A 17,088-nucleotide genomic window follows, 5' to 3' on the forward strand; every position below is an offset into this window, starting at 1 on the left:
CATGTGGGAATTATGGGAGCCACAATTTAAGATGAGACTTGGATGAAGACACAGCCATACCACATCATTCTGCCCCTGGTCCCTCCCAAATCTCATGTCCTCACATTTCAAAACCAATCATGCTTTCCCTACAGTCACCCAAAGTCTTAAATCATTTCAGCATTAACTCAAAACTCCACAGTCCAAAGTCTCACCTGAGACAAGGCAAGTCCCTTCCACCTATGAGCCTGTATAAGCAAGTTAGTTACTTCTTAGATGCACTGGGGGTACAGGCATTGGATAAATATAGCCATTTATCTCCCATTCCAGATGGGAGAAATTGGCCAAAATTTAAGGGCTAACAGCCCCGTGCAAGTCTGAAATCCAGCAGGGCAGTCAAATCTTAAAGCTCCTAAATGATCTCCTTTGATTCCATGCCTCACATCTAGGTCATGCTGATGCAAGAGGTAGGTTCCCGTGGTCTTGGGCAGCTCTGTCCCATGGCTTTGCAGGGTACAACCTCTCTCCTAGCTGCTTTGACAGGCTGGCATTGAGTGTCTGTGGCTTTTCCAGGCACAGGGTGCAAGTTGTCAGTGGATCTGTCATTCTGGGATCTGGAGGATGGTGGCCCTCTTCTCACAGTTCCACTAAGCAGTGCCCTAGTGGGGACCCTGTGTGGGTGCTCTAACCCCACATATACCTTCCTCACTGCCTTAGCAGAGGTTCTCCATGAGGGCCCCACCCCTGTAGCAAACTTTTGTCTGGACATCCAGACATTTCCATACATCCTCTGACATCTAGGCAGATGTTCCCAAACCCCAATTCTTGATTTCTGTACTTCCACAGGCTCAACACCACGTGGAAGCTACCAAGGCTTGGAGCTTGCACCCTCTGAAGCCACAGCCCAAGCTGTACCTTGGCCCCTTTTAGACATGGCTAGAGCAGCTGGGATGCAGGACACCAAGTCCTTAGGTTGCACACAGCAGGAGGCACCTTGGACCAGTCCACGAATTGATTTTTTTCTCCTAGGCCTCCAGGCCTTTGATGGGAGGGACTGATGTGAAGGTCTCTGACATGCCCTGGAGACACTTTCCCTAGTGTCTTTGTGATTAACATTTGGCTTCTCATTATCTATGCAAATTTTTGCAGCTGGGTTGAATTTCTCCTCAGAAAATGGGTTTGTCTTTTTTATGGCATTGGCAGGTTGCAAATTTTCTGAACTTTTATGTTCTGTTTCCCTTTTAAAGCTGAATACTTTTAACAGCAGCCATGTCACCTCTTGAATGCTTTGCTGCATAGAAATTTCTTTTGCCAGGTACTGTAAATCATTTCCCTCAAGTTCAAAACAGATCTCTAGGGCAGGGGCAAAATGCCGCCAGTTTCTTTGCTAAAACATGGCATGAGTCACCTTTACTCCACTTCCCAACAAGTTCCTTATCTCCGTCTGAGACCACCTCAGCATGGATTTCATTGTCCATATCATTATGATCATTTTGGTCAAAGCCGTTCAAAGGTCTCTAGGAAGTTCCAAACTTTCCTACATTTTCCTGTCTTCTTCTGAGCCCTCCAAACTGTTCTAACCTCTGCCTGTTACCCAGTTCCAAAGTCGCTTCCACATTTTCAGATATCTACTGATACCAAGTTACTGTACAGTTCTACAGTTTAAGACTCACAGTTCTATGTGGCTGGGGAGACTTTACAAAAGAAGGCAAAAGGCACATCTTACATGGTGGTAGGCAAGACAGAATGACAGCTAAGTGAAAAGGGAAACCCCTTATAAAACCATCAGATCTTATGAGACTTATTCACTACCATGAGAACAGTATTGGGGAACTGCCCCCATGATTCATTTATCTCCCACTGGATCCCTCCCGCAACACATAGGAATTATGGGAGCTACACTTCAAGATGAGATTTGGGTGAGTACGTAGCCAAACCATATCATCTGGTCTGTGAGACTCTACCATTCCATGTGAGGATACCTTAGGATCATTCCTCTGTAGACTTTGACTCGTCATTTCACGCTGAGAACTCAGGAATAAAACTAGCCTTTCTGTGTTAAACTAGTTATTTTAGTAGTATTTGGTAAACTAGGATTCCACCTTTAGTGAAATATTAAGGAGAAACAATCTGCCTCACTATTAGGTAATGAAAGAATTTAGTTTTAAATCTTTTCTGACTCTTGACAAAGTAATAATACTAAGATTAATTCTTCTGACATATTTGAAACTAACCGCAGCAATACACATTTTTCTTTCTATAAGACTGTTACATCAGATAAAATAATACTAAGTTTAGGATTTTATTTCAGCATAAAGGTAAAACAATGTTGAGAGAGAAAGTGAATGTTTCTGTTTACTGAGTTAAACACAGTCAGGCTTTCTTAAAGGTCTTTTCAGAATTGGCTCTTTAAAGCTCTTTTTATTCCTCTTCGTTATTCTTTTGACTTTTTGTCATATGTTTCTTTTAAGTATAGAAAAAGCTTTGCGAGAGCATTTCTCTTCATATATCTCTCTCTTGAAATTATACTGTAATTTGTGAAAATAATAGGTATTAATCATTCATAAAAGTATAAAGCTTATATTATTTGGAAATAAGTGATAACTTTACATTTAAAACTTCTTAAAAATGCAGATGTAACAGTTTTAACATGTTTGTATACTAATATTTGGCAAGAAGAATTAAGTCAATTACTTCAATTTCATGGAAATGTCTATAAAGGTCTAATATTATGCTAGATTCCTTAATAATATTTTTCCTTCCAGATCTTAGTTTTCAAGCAGCTTCTCAAATAATGTCCACTCCAGTTTATGATGCCATTAAATTAATGAAAGACATTTCACAGAACTTCCCCATAAAAGCCAGGTATGTTGAAGTTCATTGGTTTCATTGTAGCCAGAACTCTTTCTATTAAATAAGTTTTATGAAAATAGCTGATTTCATTTAAGATGAAGGTGTCAGTTAATTCTAGTATATATAGCTTTTGTGAAATCAGGGCCTCTTTTCATTATGGTTTTTTTTTTTTTTTTTTTTTTTTTGATTAGAGCAAAATACTGACTTGTGCATGCATCTGTGTATGCACTGTAAAGTAGAACTCTTGTTAGAGGCAAATAGGAAAAAAATTCCTAAAAATTTTTTGGAAATCATACATAGTAATCTAAGGAAAAACTTGTTTAAGCAATAAATAATGAAGGAGTGTTTTTTTTTTCCCCTTATGGAGGATGATGAAAAGTATTATTGTAAGTAGGAGATCTATGCCCAAAGTACTGCCAAATCATATTCTTACCCTTTCAGAGTCCAAATGATTGGTAATGTCTTAATTGCATGGAATATTGTGTGGAGTACTTTTTTGCCAAGAGGATGTCTAGTTGAACTGCTTCCATGAATACTGATGTTACGTTAAACACATATTCCATTTCAATAGGAAATACATTTGTATAGCTTGAAGAGACCAGTGCATGCAATGCAAGTTACAGTGTATTATGAGAATTTGCTATATAACACAACTTTGATGCAATTGTATTCTGGTTAGGAATGACAGAGTATAAGATGAGCAACAAGTAAAATATGAGTTAGCTTATACTAAAGAGATAAAATATGTGACAAGTCACAGTGCATGTGCAACAACAGTGTTTTATTGAAAGGAACTGGAGAGTAGTCTACTAGCTTAGCATACCTTCCTAAGCATAGAATGATTGCTATGCCTTTTATTGTCTCAAACACTATTTTGTACATTTATTCATAGTACAAATTACAGAATCTTCAATATATGTATTCTTTAATTTTGCAAGTAAATAAATAGTACATGGTCGGTTACAAGATACCAATAATTTTTTGGTGGTACCTTGAAATAGAGGAGTTTGTCTCCTTATTTACAGATTAAGAATGAATATATTGATATGTCTCTTTCAGTCAACTTTAAACAGTCAGGAATTTGAGAAGTCAGCATTGATACAATAAAACATGAAATATATATGAGTGTGTATAAATGTCATATATGTTTAGCCATAATACTTTTAATTAATGGTCATTATAAAAATTATTAGATCAAATACAAATAAAGTAAAATAACTTTAGTCTTGATCAGACAGTTGATTAGCTCTGTTGTTAAGTCAGTATAACTGTTCAGAGGTTCTGATGCAAAACTCTGCTGTTAATCTGTGATTAAGAAAAAATCGTAAAATATGCTAACGTTGCATAATGGCTAAATTGTAGGCTTGAGCATATCTCCAAAACCACTTGGTAGACAATCTGTAAATGTATGTTGAAATGAAATATTTGCGAAATAAATGAAAAATTTGCCTTATTAAAGTTTTAATTGTAATTTATCTCAGTGCTGCCAAACTTTAGGAAATAATACATACTTACTGTGGGCTGTTTCAAGGTACACCTTTCTACTTGAGTTTTCCTTAAAGCAGAACTTTGCATTAACAATCTTTTAATGTTTTAATTCTGTTTATAAAATTGACAGATATATAGCTAGCCATGTTTAGGAATTATCAAGTTGAATACAGTCCATAGGAACTGTATTTTAAACATTTCTGCTGTCTTTATAAGTGAATTTATAAACTCTTCAAGAGTGAATAGGCTGGGTGCAATGACTTGCATCTCTAATTTCAGCACTTTTGGGAGGTTGCAGTAGGAGGTTCACTTGAGGCCAGGAGTTTTAGACCAACCTGGGCAACATAGCAAGACTCCATCTCTAGAAGAAAATTTAAAAATAGCTGGGTGTGGTGGTGTGTACCTATTGTCCTAGCCAGTTGAGAGGCTGAGGCGGAGAATCACCTGAGCCCAGGAATCCGAGGCTGCAGTGAGCTGTGATCATGCCAATGCAGTCCTGCCTGGGTAGAAGAGTGAGACTCTGTCTCTAAAAAATTTTTTTTAATAAAAAAGTTGAAAAAACTGAAAAGAGTGAATAATGTAAAGCCATGATTTCAGTTTTTTTAGAACATTTCTACTCTGGTAAGATCCCAGGTAACTAAAATTCTTCATGTACATATATTCATGTACATATACATTGGTAATTTCATGAAAAATTTCTCTATTGGACAAAACAACACAAAGCAGCTTTTTCACTCAAAAAATAAGTCGTAGTAAATGATGACAATCCATACTGCATACAGCTAGTACACAGGAAATTTTGAGAGCCTCCGTTCCACTTGAACCAAATCCTTTTGTCAAATGATAGCTAAATTAGACCATATGGAAATGTACACTTTTCAGTCACCAAGCATTTGGAGTTTTTAGCTCCCTATCCAGAGTATTAGATTACATTGAATTATATAGATAAGGTCTAAACATTTAAAGAAGGATCAATTATATTAGCATTCGTTTTTCCAGATCTCTAACCAGAATTGCTGTAAATCAACATATGAGAGAAGAAATACAGGAAAATCAAAAGGTTTGTTTGAATTCGTTTTTAAAAACATTTACCCCACTAATATCACTGTTTCTGACTTTGGATCTTCAATATTCATACCAAAAAGGAAATGGTAATTTGTGCTTTTTTGATTATTAAAACAGTCTAGTTTCTTCCATTTTTATGCTCAACTACATGAGCGTTTAATCAGCCAGTCTTTCCTGACATATCTTCTACTTATTTCACAGTATATTCCAGAATTTCTTCTGAGGTAGTATGGTTTTCTTCATAGGATGAAGAATAAAGGCTGTGAGTTAATTATTCTGTTTCTTGTCATTAGTTTTGTTTAAAAGCTTGTCAAGACTGAGTCAGTGTTAGACCATTGGAACGTTACTAGAATCCTATAGCAGATAAAATACAATTTATCACTGGTTTGATAAGATTGTGCCAGTGGTCTCTGTAATTATCCATAGAACCCAAATAATTCTAGTTAATACTTGTAAAGTGCTTACACCACGCCTGACTTTATTACATAGGACTGGTTTGGCTTTAAGTAGTATCATACCAGGCTCACAGGGCCCTAAATAGTAGGAGTTCATTTTTCTGACTTCTTATCTGTATTTAAAGCCAAAAGAGGCAGGAAGGATGGTGCCAACCACATTCATCGTCACTAAAGCCTTCTTGGAACATTTTACTGGTTTCTGTCTCATTGGTGAGGATTTTGTCATGTGGCCATCTTAGGCTGTGAGGGAAGCTAGAAAAGCTAGTGTTTACTTTTCTAGTAACGAAGCAAAGGAGAAGTGGCTTGGGTATGGTGCTAACTTAGCCCAGCCAGCAGTGCCCATCATATTGAGACAGAGTGAGCTGTCAACAAATGTCAGCTGTTTTGATGATGACAACTACAGTGATGAAAAAGATGAAGAAAAAGATGCATAGTTCATTGGAGAACAGGTATTAGGAACCACAACACATCATTCCTACCTGGGACATTCTTGGCTTCATTGACCACCTTACAAATTCCTGTGTATCCTTCAAAACGGATTTGTGGTATTAGTCCGTTCTATGATGTTCCTAATTGCTCTTACCATTCTTCATGCAGAATGGATTGTTTTCTGACACACAAAGGAGTGGGTTTGGGAGCAGAGGCTTAATACACAAAAGAAAGAAAGGAGAACAGCTCTCTCTCTGTTGTGAGAGAGAGGGGCCCCTGAATGGGAATTCAGACTGGCTACAGAGTGCACTGGATTTTACAAATAGGCTTGAGGAGGTGGTGTCTGATTTACATAGGGCCCACAAATTGGTTGGACCAGGTGTGATGTTTTACATAATGCATGGGGAAGGCTGACCACTCCACCCTATTATGCAAATGGACTTTCCACTTGGCTGCTGTCATGTTGTCTGCTTCTCGCTGTACACGTGGGCTGGAAAGAAGGGAAGATGGAGCTGCTGTTTTGAACATGCCGGGTCCCAGGTAGCCTTTTCCTGCTAGGACAGTGCCAGCATTTACCTATGCAAGCTTCTAGCTTTCTTGCCTATGTCTGCAGCTCGATTTTACAGGCTGTTCTTTGTTAGAAAATAAAATGATTTGGGGGCTGCTTTTCATTAAAAGGAAAACCTTGCCGAGGACTCACTATCTGCCTAAATAATTTCTTCCTAACTGCTATATCAGAACCATGCTGGCAACCTGACTATGCCAGCTTACTCAGGGCCACTATGGCCACTGCTGCCATCACCTTTTCTACCTGTCAGCCATTTGGAATTGTCAGTGAAAGAGTTTTGAAATGAGCTTTGACTGCAGAGCAAGAAATCTTGAACTTAGTAAGCTGAATAATCATGACACTGCAGATAGTCTTCTTGATCACCTACTTCTTTCAGAGAACACTGATAAGAGAAAGACAAGGATGATAATGTCTTTCATTTAACTTATCTAGGGTAAATGGGTGTTTGGACTAGCAGTCCATGTTACCCACTAGCTCATGGAATGTGGGAGAAGTAATTAAACAAACTGGAGTTCCAACCTTGGGGAAGAGGGTGGTTGTGATGAGAAGGTAAAAAAATCTTGGATTGTTCATTGCAGTTGCATTGCACATGGATTGGACACGAGAAAGCCGTGGAAGTGTGTTAGTGTTATGGCATCTCATGCATACAAACCAAAAAGTACATTTCCTGCAAAACATGTAAACAAAATGTTCACCGAAAAAAGGAAAAAATAATAATGCTCTTTTTTTTTTTTTTTTTTTCTCATGCTGCAGTTTATTTAAATGCCAGGTCAGTTGCTCCAGTGTAAATTACACTTTTAAGGATTTACTTAAGAAATTTGAAGGATTTTCCTCTGGGTCTGGGACTAAACTAAAACAAAAGTGTCTTAAGCATAATTGTTCTCACTCCTGGGGTTCTGCAGAGCTCCTGGCTTTGCTTAAGGAGATAAAAAGGATATGACCTTCAAGCAGAGGAGATAAGAAACACTTAAAAACAAAACAAAAACAAACAAAAGAAAACATCCTGCCCCCAAATATAAAAGGAAACAGGAATAATCTTTTTGAGATGGAGTCTTGCTCTGTCACCCAGGCTGGAGTGCAGTGGCGTGATCTTGGCTCACTGCAGCCTCTGCCTCCCGAGTTCCAGCGATTCTCCTGCCTCAGCCTCCTGGGTAGCTGGGATTACAGGTGCATGCCACCACACCCGGCTAATTTTTATATTTTTAGTAGAGACGGGGTTTCACCATGTTGGCCAGGCTGGCTATGAACTCCTGACCTTAGGTAATCTGCCCGCCTTGGCCTCCCAAGAATCTTGATTCCAAAGTGACACCCAGCTCTGAAGAGCACACACTATGGATGCCGGGCTGCTCCATCTTCCCACTAGAGGGCACCAAGGCTTTAGTTAAAAACCAAGCCAAACCCAAACCATCTCCTTCGATCAGTTGTTTGTTTTAATTTCAGTAGGTTTTTTGGGAACAGATGGTGTTTGGTTACATCAGTAAGTTATTTAGTGGTGATTTCTGAGATTTTGGTGCACCCGTCACCTGACCAGTGTACCCTGTACCCAATGTGTGGTCTTTGATCCCTTGCCACCCCTTGCCCTTTCCCCCGAGTCCCCAAAGTCCAATGTATCATTCTTATGCCTTTGCATCCTCATAGGTTGTCTCCCACATATAAGTGAGAACATATGTTTGGTTTTCCATTCCTGAGTTACTTCACTTAGAATAATAGTCTTCAATTCCATTCAGGTTGTGCAAATAACATTATTTCATTCCTTTTTATGGCTGAGTAGTATTCCTATTCCATGGTATATATAGGGCATATTGGCTGATTCCATATTTTTGCAATTGCATATTGTTCTGCTATAAACAGGCGTGTGCAAGTATCTTTTTCATGTAATGACTTTTTTTTTCCCCTCTGAGCAGATACCTAGTAGTGGGATTGCTGCATCAAATGGTAGATCTACTTTTAGGATCTCCACACTGTTTTCCATAGTGGTTGTACTAGTTTACATTCTCACCAACTGTGGAAAAGTGTTACCTTTTCACCACATCCATGCCAACATCTATTATATTTTCATTTTTAAAAAATTATGCCTATTCTTGTAGGAGTTAGGTGGTATTGCATTGTGGTTTCGATTTGCATTTCTCTGATCATTAGTGATGTTGAACATTTTTCCAAATGCTTGTTGGCCATTTGTAGATCTTTTGAGAATTGTCTAATTCATGTCCTTAGCCCACTTTTTGATGGGATTTTTTTTCTTGCTGATTTGAGTTCTTTGTAGATTCTGGATATTAGTCCATTTTCGGATGTGTGGATTGTGAAGATTTTCTCCCACTCTGGGCTGTCTGCAAACTCTGCTGTGCTTTTTAATTTAAGGTCTTTATATAATAACAACCTTTCCTTACTCATAATAAGAAAAATACAGATCAGAATTAAACTGAGAAAGATTCATTTCAGAAAGGTGGCAGGGCATTCTGTGAGCAAGTTGGTTTTTTTTTTTTTTTTTTTTGCATAAGAGACCAGGGGAAATGACAATATGTATTGACCTATTATAGTTTTTGCATGAAGAAATACTAGAGGATGAAAAAGAAACTTTGGGGGAAAATTTTTGCCTATAAGAGCCAGGGATGAAACGGGTGAAGGGTGCCGGGATTGGCATAATTCTTCTGGTGTAGCTTTTTATAGTTTTTGACTTGGGACTTAGGCAAAGATTATTAAAAAAATATGACTATGCTCAAGTTGTATAACTGAATTGGAGTTTGGTTTTATTTAGGAGACAACTGCTTTAACTCCAGAGTACAGCAAATTTCCTTTGGAAGTTCATAATTGTTGTTAATTTGCTGTGAATGGCCATAATCTGCTTTTGGTGATTTTAAATTGTCAACCCAACATATGTCTTTGTTGTTTACTGCAAGAACTGTTAAACTATAGGCCATGACATTTTTTATTTGCTTCAAAATAAAATGAGGATTTGATCAGGTGGTCAGGTAACTTTTTTTGATTCAGCAGAGTGGAACAAATAATTTCAATTACATAATTGCTTAATGAACCAAATGCAGATACTTGAATTAACTAAAATGCAGATATTAAAATAAAGGATTGCACCATACCCAAATAAAAGTTCATGTTGCTTCTAATTATTTCTAACTACTTTGTGTGAAAATTTTACAGAGTTCTGGAGACATTACCTAGATTAGAACATCATCTCCAAAACTACATCTGTAAATCATATTTTTAGAGTCTTATTTTGTGTTATTCCGTATTCTAAAAATTACAACCTTTCTATTAAGATTTTTATCTGATTTGACTTCAAATTTTAATTGTAAAGAATGAAACTAGACCCCCATCTCACACCATTTACAAAAATCAAATTAATAGGGGTTAAAGACTTAAATGTGAGACCTGAAACTATGAAACTACTAGAAGAAAACATTGGGGAAAGGCTTTAGGACATCGGTCTATGCAAAGATTTCTTGAGTAAGACCTGAAAAGCACAGGCAACCAAAGCAGTTTGGACAAATGGGATCATATCAAGATAAAAATGTTCTGTACAGAGAAGGACGCAGTCAACAAAGTGAAGAGAAAATCTACAGAATGGGACAGAGTATTTTCAGATTATGCAATAGTCAAGGGGTTAATAACCAAAATATATAAGGAGCTCAAACAACAGCAAAACAATGAATAATTTTAAAATAGGCAAAAAATTTGAATAGACATTTCTCAAAAGAAGGCATACAGATGGCCAACAGTGATGCTCAACATCACTAATCATCAGGGAAATGCAAATCAAAACCACAATGGGATAGTGTCTCACCCATTAAAATGGCTTTTATCTTTTTTGTAGGTTTGCTCTTTTTTAAATTAAAATTTTAATTTTACTTTAAGTTCTGGGATACTTGTGCAGAACATGCGGGTTTGTTACATAGGTATTTGTGTGCCATGGTGGTTTGCTGCTATCAACCCATCATCTAGGTTTTGAGCCCTGCATTCATTACGTATTTGTCCTAATGCTCTCTTTCCCCTTGCCCCCCACCCCCTGACAGGCCACACGTGTCCATGTGTTCTCATTGTTCAACTCCCACTTTTAAGTGAGAACATGTGGTGTTTCGCTTTCTGTTCCTATGTTAGTTTGCTGAGAATGATGACTTCTAGCTTCATCCATGTCCCTGCAAAGGATGTGAGCTTATTCTTTTCTATGACTGTATAGTATTCCATGGGGTACATGTGTCACATTTTCTTCATCCAGTCTATCATTGATGAGCATTTGGGTTGGTTCCAAGTCTTTGATGTTGTAAACAGTGCTGCAGTAAACATATGTGTGCGTGTGTCTTTATAGTAGAATGATTTATAATCCTTTGAGTATACACCCAGTAATGGGATTGCTGGGTCAAATGGTATTTCTAGTTCTAGATTCTTTAAGAATCAACACTGTCTTCTATAATGGTTGAACTAATTTAAACTCCCATCAACAGAGTAAAAGTGTTCCTATTCTTCACATCCTCTCCAGCATCTGTTGTTTCCTGACTTCTTAATGATCACCATTCTAACTGATGCGAGATGATATCTCATTGTGGTTTTGATTTGCATTTCTCTAGTGTTGATGAGCTTTTTTTCATATGTTTGTTGGCTGCATAGAAGTCTTCTTTTGAGAAGTGTCTGTTCATTTCCTTCGCTCACTTTCTGATGGGGTTGTTTTTTCTTGTAAATTTGTTTAAGTTCCTTGTAGATTCTGGATATTAGACCTTTGTCAGATGGGTAGATTGCAAAGATTTTCTCCCATTCTGTAGGTTGCCTGTTCACTCTGATGATAGTTTCTTTTGCTGTGCAGAAGCTCTGTAGTTTGATTAGATTCCATTTGTCAATTTTGGCTTTTGTTGGAATTGCTTTTTGGTATTTTAGTCATGAAGTCTTTGCCCATGCCTATGTCTTGAATGGTATTGCCTAGGTTTTCTTCTAGGGTTTTTATGGTTTTAGGTTTTCATTTAAGTCTTTAATCCATCTTGAGTTAATTTTTGTGTAAGGTGTAAGGAAGGGGTCCAGTTTCTGTTTTTTGTATATGACTAGCCAGTTTTCCCAGCACCATTTATTAAATAGGGAATCCTTTCCCCATTGCTTGTTTTCATCAGGTTTGTCGAAGATCAGATGGTTGTAGATGTGTGGTGTTTTTTCTGAGGCCTCTGTTCTCTTCCTTTGATCTATATGTCTATTTTGGTGCCAGTACCATGTGTTTTAGTTACTGTAGCCTTGTAGCATAGTTTGAAGTCAGCGTGATGCCTCTAGCTATGTTTTTTTTGCTTAGGATTGTGTTGGCTATACGAGCTCTTTTCTGGTTCCATATGAAATTTCAAGTAGTTTTTTCTAATTCTGTGAAGAAAGTTGATGGTAGCTTCATGGGAATAGCATTGAATCCATAAATTACTTTGGACAGTATAGAAAATGGCTTTTTTCTAAAACATAAAAAATAACAGATTCTGGCAAGGATACAGAGAAAGGGGAACCCTTGGACACTGTTGGTGGGAATGTAAATTAGTAAAGCCACAATGGAAAACAGTAGAGAGGTTCACAAAAAAATGAAAAATAGAATTACCATATGATCCAGGAATCCCACTGCTGGATATATACCCAAAAGTAAGGAAATTAGTATATCAAAGAGATATCTGCACTGCCATGTTTATTAAAGCACTATTCACAATAGCTAAAATATGGAATCAATGTAGGTGTCCATTAATGGATGGGTGGATAAAGGAAATTTGGTACATGGACACAATGGAATATTATTTTGTCATAAAAAAGAAATCCTGTCATCTGCAGCAACAATAGAGGACATTATGTTAAGTGAAATAAACCATACACAGAAAGACATACACTGCAAGTTATTACTCATATGTGAGAGTTAAAAACACTGATCTTATGATGGTAGAGAGTAGAATGATGGTTATTGGAGGCTGGAGAAGATAAGGAGGGGTTGGTTAGTGGGTACAAAAATACAGTCAGGAATAAGATCTATTCATTAGCATAATAGAATGATTATAGTTAACTTTAATTTATTGGATACTTTAACTGGAAGAGTGGATTTGGAATGTCCCCTACATTAAGAAATGGTAAATATTTGAGATGATGGATATCCCAATTACCCTGATATGATCATTACACATTATATGCTTCTATCAAAATATCACAAGATCTCCTTAAATTTATGTACAACCATTATATACCCATAAAAATTAAAAATAAAATTTTTAAGAAAAATTTAGATTTCAGAGTGCGTATCATTTAACCTTAGGAACACCCAAACATGTTTATAAACCATTTTAACATTGCAAATTTCAACCAGTCTTCTGAGATCCAATCATTTGGAATTTCTTTAGCTTCAGGTAATAGCTCAGCTCCATTGGTTATTAAAGAGACATGTTAGAATAAATGGGTTCCCTCTTCTTTAAGAAAAAATGAGCTTATATTTCTCAATCAGTATTTGCATTTATTTCTGCTCAAGCCTAAGAGTGCTACTAGTTTAATTGCACTTTAAATACAAAAATCTAAGTTTTTTGGACCATAAATATAGTATGAAATCCAGCTCCAAACCCATGTAAAAATAAGCTAGAGGCCATGACTTCATTTGGGAGTTATTCTTCCTCCACCAAGAACCAAAGTGAGATAGACAAATTTCTGTGCTGTTACTGCAGGGCATTTTGTTTTCTAATTCACCTTTTCACCATAAATGTAGCACTTTATGTGTGCATAAGGATCTCTTTGATCCTATACCCTGTTCGATGTGGGTCCTGGATTTAAATTTCCTGTTCTTCTGAGATTGGCCCTTAAAAACGCAAGTCCTAGGTCATCTAGGAAGCTCTAAATTTCCTCCAGGCAAGGTCTTTAGTGTTTATTTACATCGTTGTATTCATATTCCTACTTACTCTCTGTCCTTAGGTGAATACTTTCTTCAACTCTGAGCCACATTTAGGGGACACTTTCCATATTTATTTATTTTTTTGAGACAGAATATCACTGTGTCACCCAGGATGGGGTGCAGTGGTGTGATCTCAATTCACAGCAACCTCCACCTCCCCGACTGAAGCAACTCTCTTGCCTCAGCCTCCCAAGTAGCTGGGACTACAGGCATGCACCACCACGCCCAGCTAATTTTTCTATTTTTGTTAGAAAAAGGGTTTCATCATGTTGGAAAGGTTGGTCTTGTACTCCTGACGTCAAGTGATCTGCCAGCCTCAGCCTCCCAAAGTGCTGGGATTACAGTTGTGAGCCACCGCACCCAACCTCATTATTAATATTTTAATCTAGCATTTTGGTGCTTTATTTTAGTAAGAGAATTTTTGGATCTTTGGTTCTTCATGTTGCTAGAAATTGAATTCTTACTCCTCATTTAAGAAAGGCCACCTTAAATTACATACTCAAATATACACTAGTTTTTCAGGACTTAAGACCAACTCTCTGGGGCAGAGGAAAGAGAAGAATTTGTAAGTACTAATCTCCAATAGACAAACCTCTTCTCTCTGACAGTGTTTCAGCAAGCAGATTTGCTGAGTTCAGTCTCTTACCTGTTTTCTGAGCATTATTGTTCAAGGCACTGGGCCTGACAGAAACAGTCTTGAGGGATTTAGCAATTTAGTATGGATCTGCGTGCTTGGTGTACTTTCTGTTTATAATTGAGCTCCACTGAAACGAATGTATGAGGTGCTGGAGAAAGCTTCAGTCAGGATGTGTGACGTTTCAATGCCAGATTGGGGGAAAACAGCAGGAAATACAAATTTACTAGGCATCTGTAAATTTTGAAGTTGGAATATAGATTTCTTAGTTAAGTAACTTTGATAGAAAGGCACATCTAAAGTAGCTAAAGACAAATAAAAATTTTACCTCTGAACCTTTTCATATTAGGGTTGAATCTTTTGCCAGTATTCTGTATAAAACAAGGGGAAATACTTTGTTAAGTTCCTCCTCTCCCTCCTCTGTGTGTAGCTCATCTGTTAAGTGATAATCATACAGAAAAACTCACCATTGTCAAGCTTTCTCTGAATCTCTTCAAGTTAGTTGCTTCCTTTGCCTTTACAGAGTAGATCACACAAGTCCCTATTATGTGACTTATTACATGATGTCATTGAAATACACTGGTTTTTTTTCCTCCTAAATCTGTTTGACTACCCTGATAATAATAACAGCTTTCATTTGTGAGCACTTTAAAGGCGACAAGACATAGATATATATTACATTTGAACTATAGTAAACCTGTGAGATAGATATAATTATTCCCATTTGATAGAAGAGGAAACTGAGGATTGTAAAAGTGATTTGAACTTGCCCAAATCTTAACAGCTAGTGAGTAGAAAGATCAGGATTAAACCAGGCACGATCCTCACACTGTGATCTTGACAGCTGTACTGAATACTCACACTGTGATCTTGACTACTTTGCTTTAGTGACAAGAACAACCCCTTTTTTACTTTTGTTACTGCTCTAGTGCCTGGAGATGTTTCTAGAACATACCAGGCACTCAGGAAATGTTTACTGAATGAAAGACAGTGAAAATTCAAATACAGCTTTAATGGAAACTTTTGTGAATTTTTAGTGAGCTCCAAATATTTACACATACTCCAAAGTTTTACTTTTGGCATATCATTGCTTCAAGAAATAGGAATGTGCCAACTATCAAATTGTATATGTGTGCATACACACACTATATGAAATGTAGATAAGTAATTATTGTAACATTAGAACTGTACTATCATGTACTGTAAAATCACAATATTCAGCTATTGAATTTTATCTCTAATCTATCTAAAGATTTCCCCCATCACTGAGATCAGGGCTGGGCAAACTACTACCTTTAGGCCAAATATGGTCTGCCACCTATTTTTATAAATAAAAGCTTAATTTTTATTTTATATTTATTATTTATTTTATTTACTTTTTTGATAAGGAGTTTCGCTCTTGTTGCCCAGGCTAGAGTGCAATGGCACAGTCTTGACTCACTGCAACCTCTGCCTCCTGGAATCAAGTGATTCTCCTGCCTCAGCCTCACAAGAAGGTGGGATTACAAGCAAGTGCCACCACACCTGGCTAATTTTTTGCATTTAGTAGAGATGGGGTTTCACTATGTTGGTCAGATTGGTCTTGAACTCCTGACCTCAGGTGATCCACCCACATCGGTCTCCCAAAGTTCTGGGATTACAGGTGTGAGCCATCATGCCTGGTCTAAAAGTTTAATTTTTACAATAAACATTGCCGTGCCCATTTGTTTACATAGTATCTAAAGATACAAAGGCAGAGATCAGTAGTTGCAACAGAGACTGTATGGCCTGTCAAACCTAAAATATTTACTCTCTGACTCTTTATAGAAATATATGGTGACCCCTAATATAGATCACTGTTGTTTTATCACTGGTTAACCATTGCTTTGCTCTACTTCAAGGATCTTCGAGATAGATTTAAAATTCAGCCAGGTGATGCTCGTCTGTTTATAAATGGCCTTCATGTTGATATGGATGTTTATGACCCTTTTAGGTAAGTATTAAATTATTGCTATAAATGAACTCTGGTTTATAAAAATGTAAACATTGAAGTCAAAATATGGAGATCACTTTAAAGATAAATCAAATACATGTTTTTGATTGTACAAAACAGCTTTATTCTACCAAAATGAGCAAGCCCAAAGTGTCTTAGATTATCAGAACTGGGAGAAACAGTCAAGATATTTGTTTGGATGAGTGTTAGACCTATAATTACTTTGTTATTCTAAACTGTCTTTTATTGAAGAGTAGATTGATGATTTAGCAGAGAAGTTATTTGGAACTGGACTGAACAACCAGAGACCAGTTAGGAACTGAAGTCAACGTGGGGTATTTCCCCAGAAGAGAGAAATTGACAGGAGGAATTTAAAGTGCTTATGTATGAATGCCAGATGCTATCTGGTTTCTTGTCTGAAAAAAAAAAATTACTGAAAATTTTTTTGCTCAGAATTTTGAACAGGACAGAATTAGGAAGTCCTTGCTTTATCAATGGTCACTTGCCCAAAATTAAAGTTGTGGGCCAAACAGAAGAGTTACTTTTATAGAAAAACATAAAACTACATTAAAATTAATATTTGAAACATTAGATGAACTTAGGAAACATGATGCTTTAGTTCAGATATTCAGTTTTAATTCAATTGAGTATACTTTTGTTGAAGTGAAATTATTTGAATTGTTTATTTAAATTCTGTTTCTTTACCAGTTTGAAAATATGTTGGAAAATATATCGGAAAGACTGAGGAGTAGTTTT

At 36.9% G+C, this 17,088-nt stretch overlaps 1 protein-coding gene across 11 annotated transcripts in view; it reads left to right on the forward strand.

The window, feature by feature from the left end:
- LOC105477465 (UDP-glucose glycoprotein glucosyltransferase 2) overlaps positions 1 to 17,088 on the forward strand; it is a 247,274-nt gene that overhangs the window by 62,433 nt on the left and 167,753 nt on the right. For all 11 annotated transcript variants that reach the window (XR_011614666.1, XR_011614664.1, XR_011614665.1 and 8 more), the window contains 3 exons: positions 2,745 to 2,844; positions 5,320 to 5,380; positions 16,241 to 16,332. Coding sequence is in view for 4 of the 11 variants with exons in the window: in XM_071081146.1 (XP_070937247.1) it covers positions 2,745 to 2,844; positions 5,320 to 5,380; positions 16,241 to 16,332 (253 nt within the window). In the remaining 7 variants the exon portion in view is untranslated. The remainder of the gene's footprint in view (positions 1 to 2,744; positions 2,845 to 5,319; positions 5,381 to 16,240; positions 16,333 to 17,088) is intronic.

The sequence above is a fragment of the Macaca nemestrina genome, chromosome 16, assembly GCF_043159975.1.
Source record: "Macaca nemestrina isolate mMacNem1 chromosome 16, mMacNem.hap1, whole genome shotgun sequence".
Taxonomy (NCBI): Eukaryota; Metazoa; Chordata; class Mammalia; order Primates; family Cercopithecidae; genus Macaca; species Macaca nemestrina.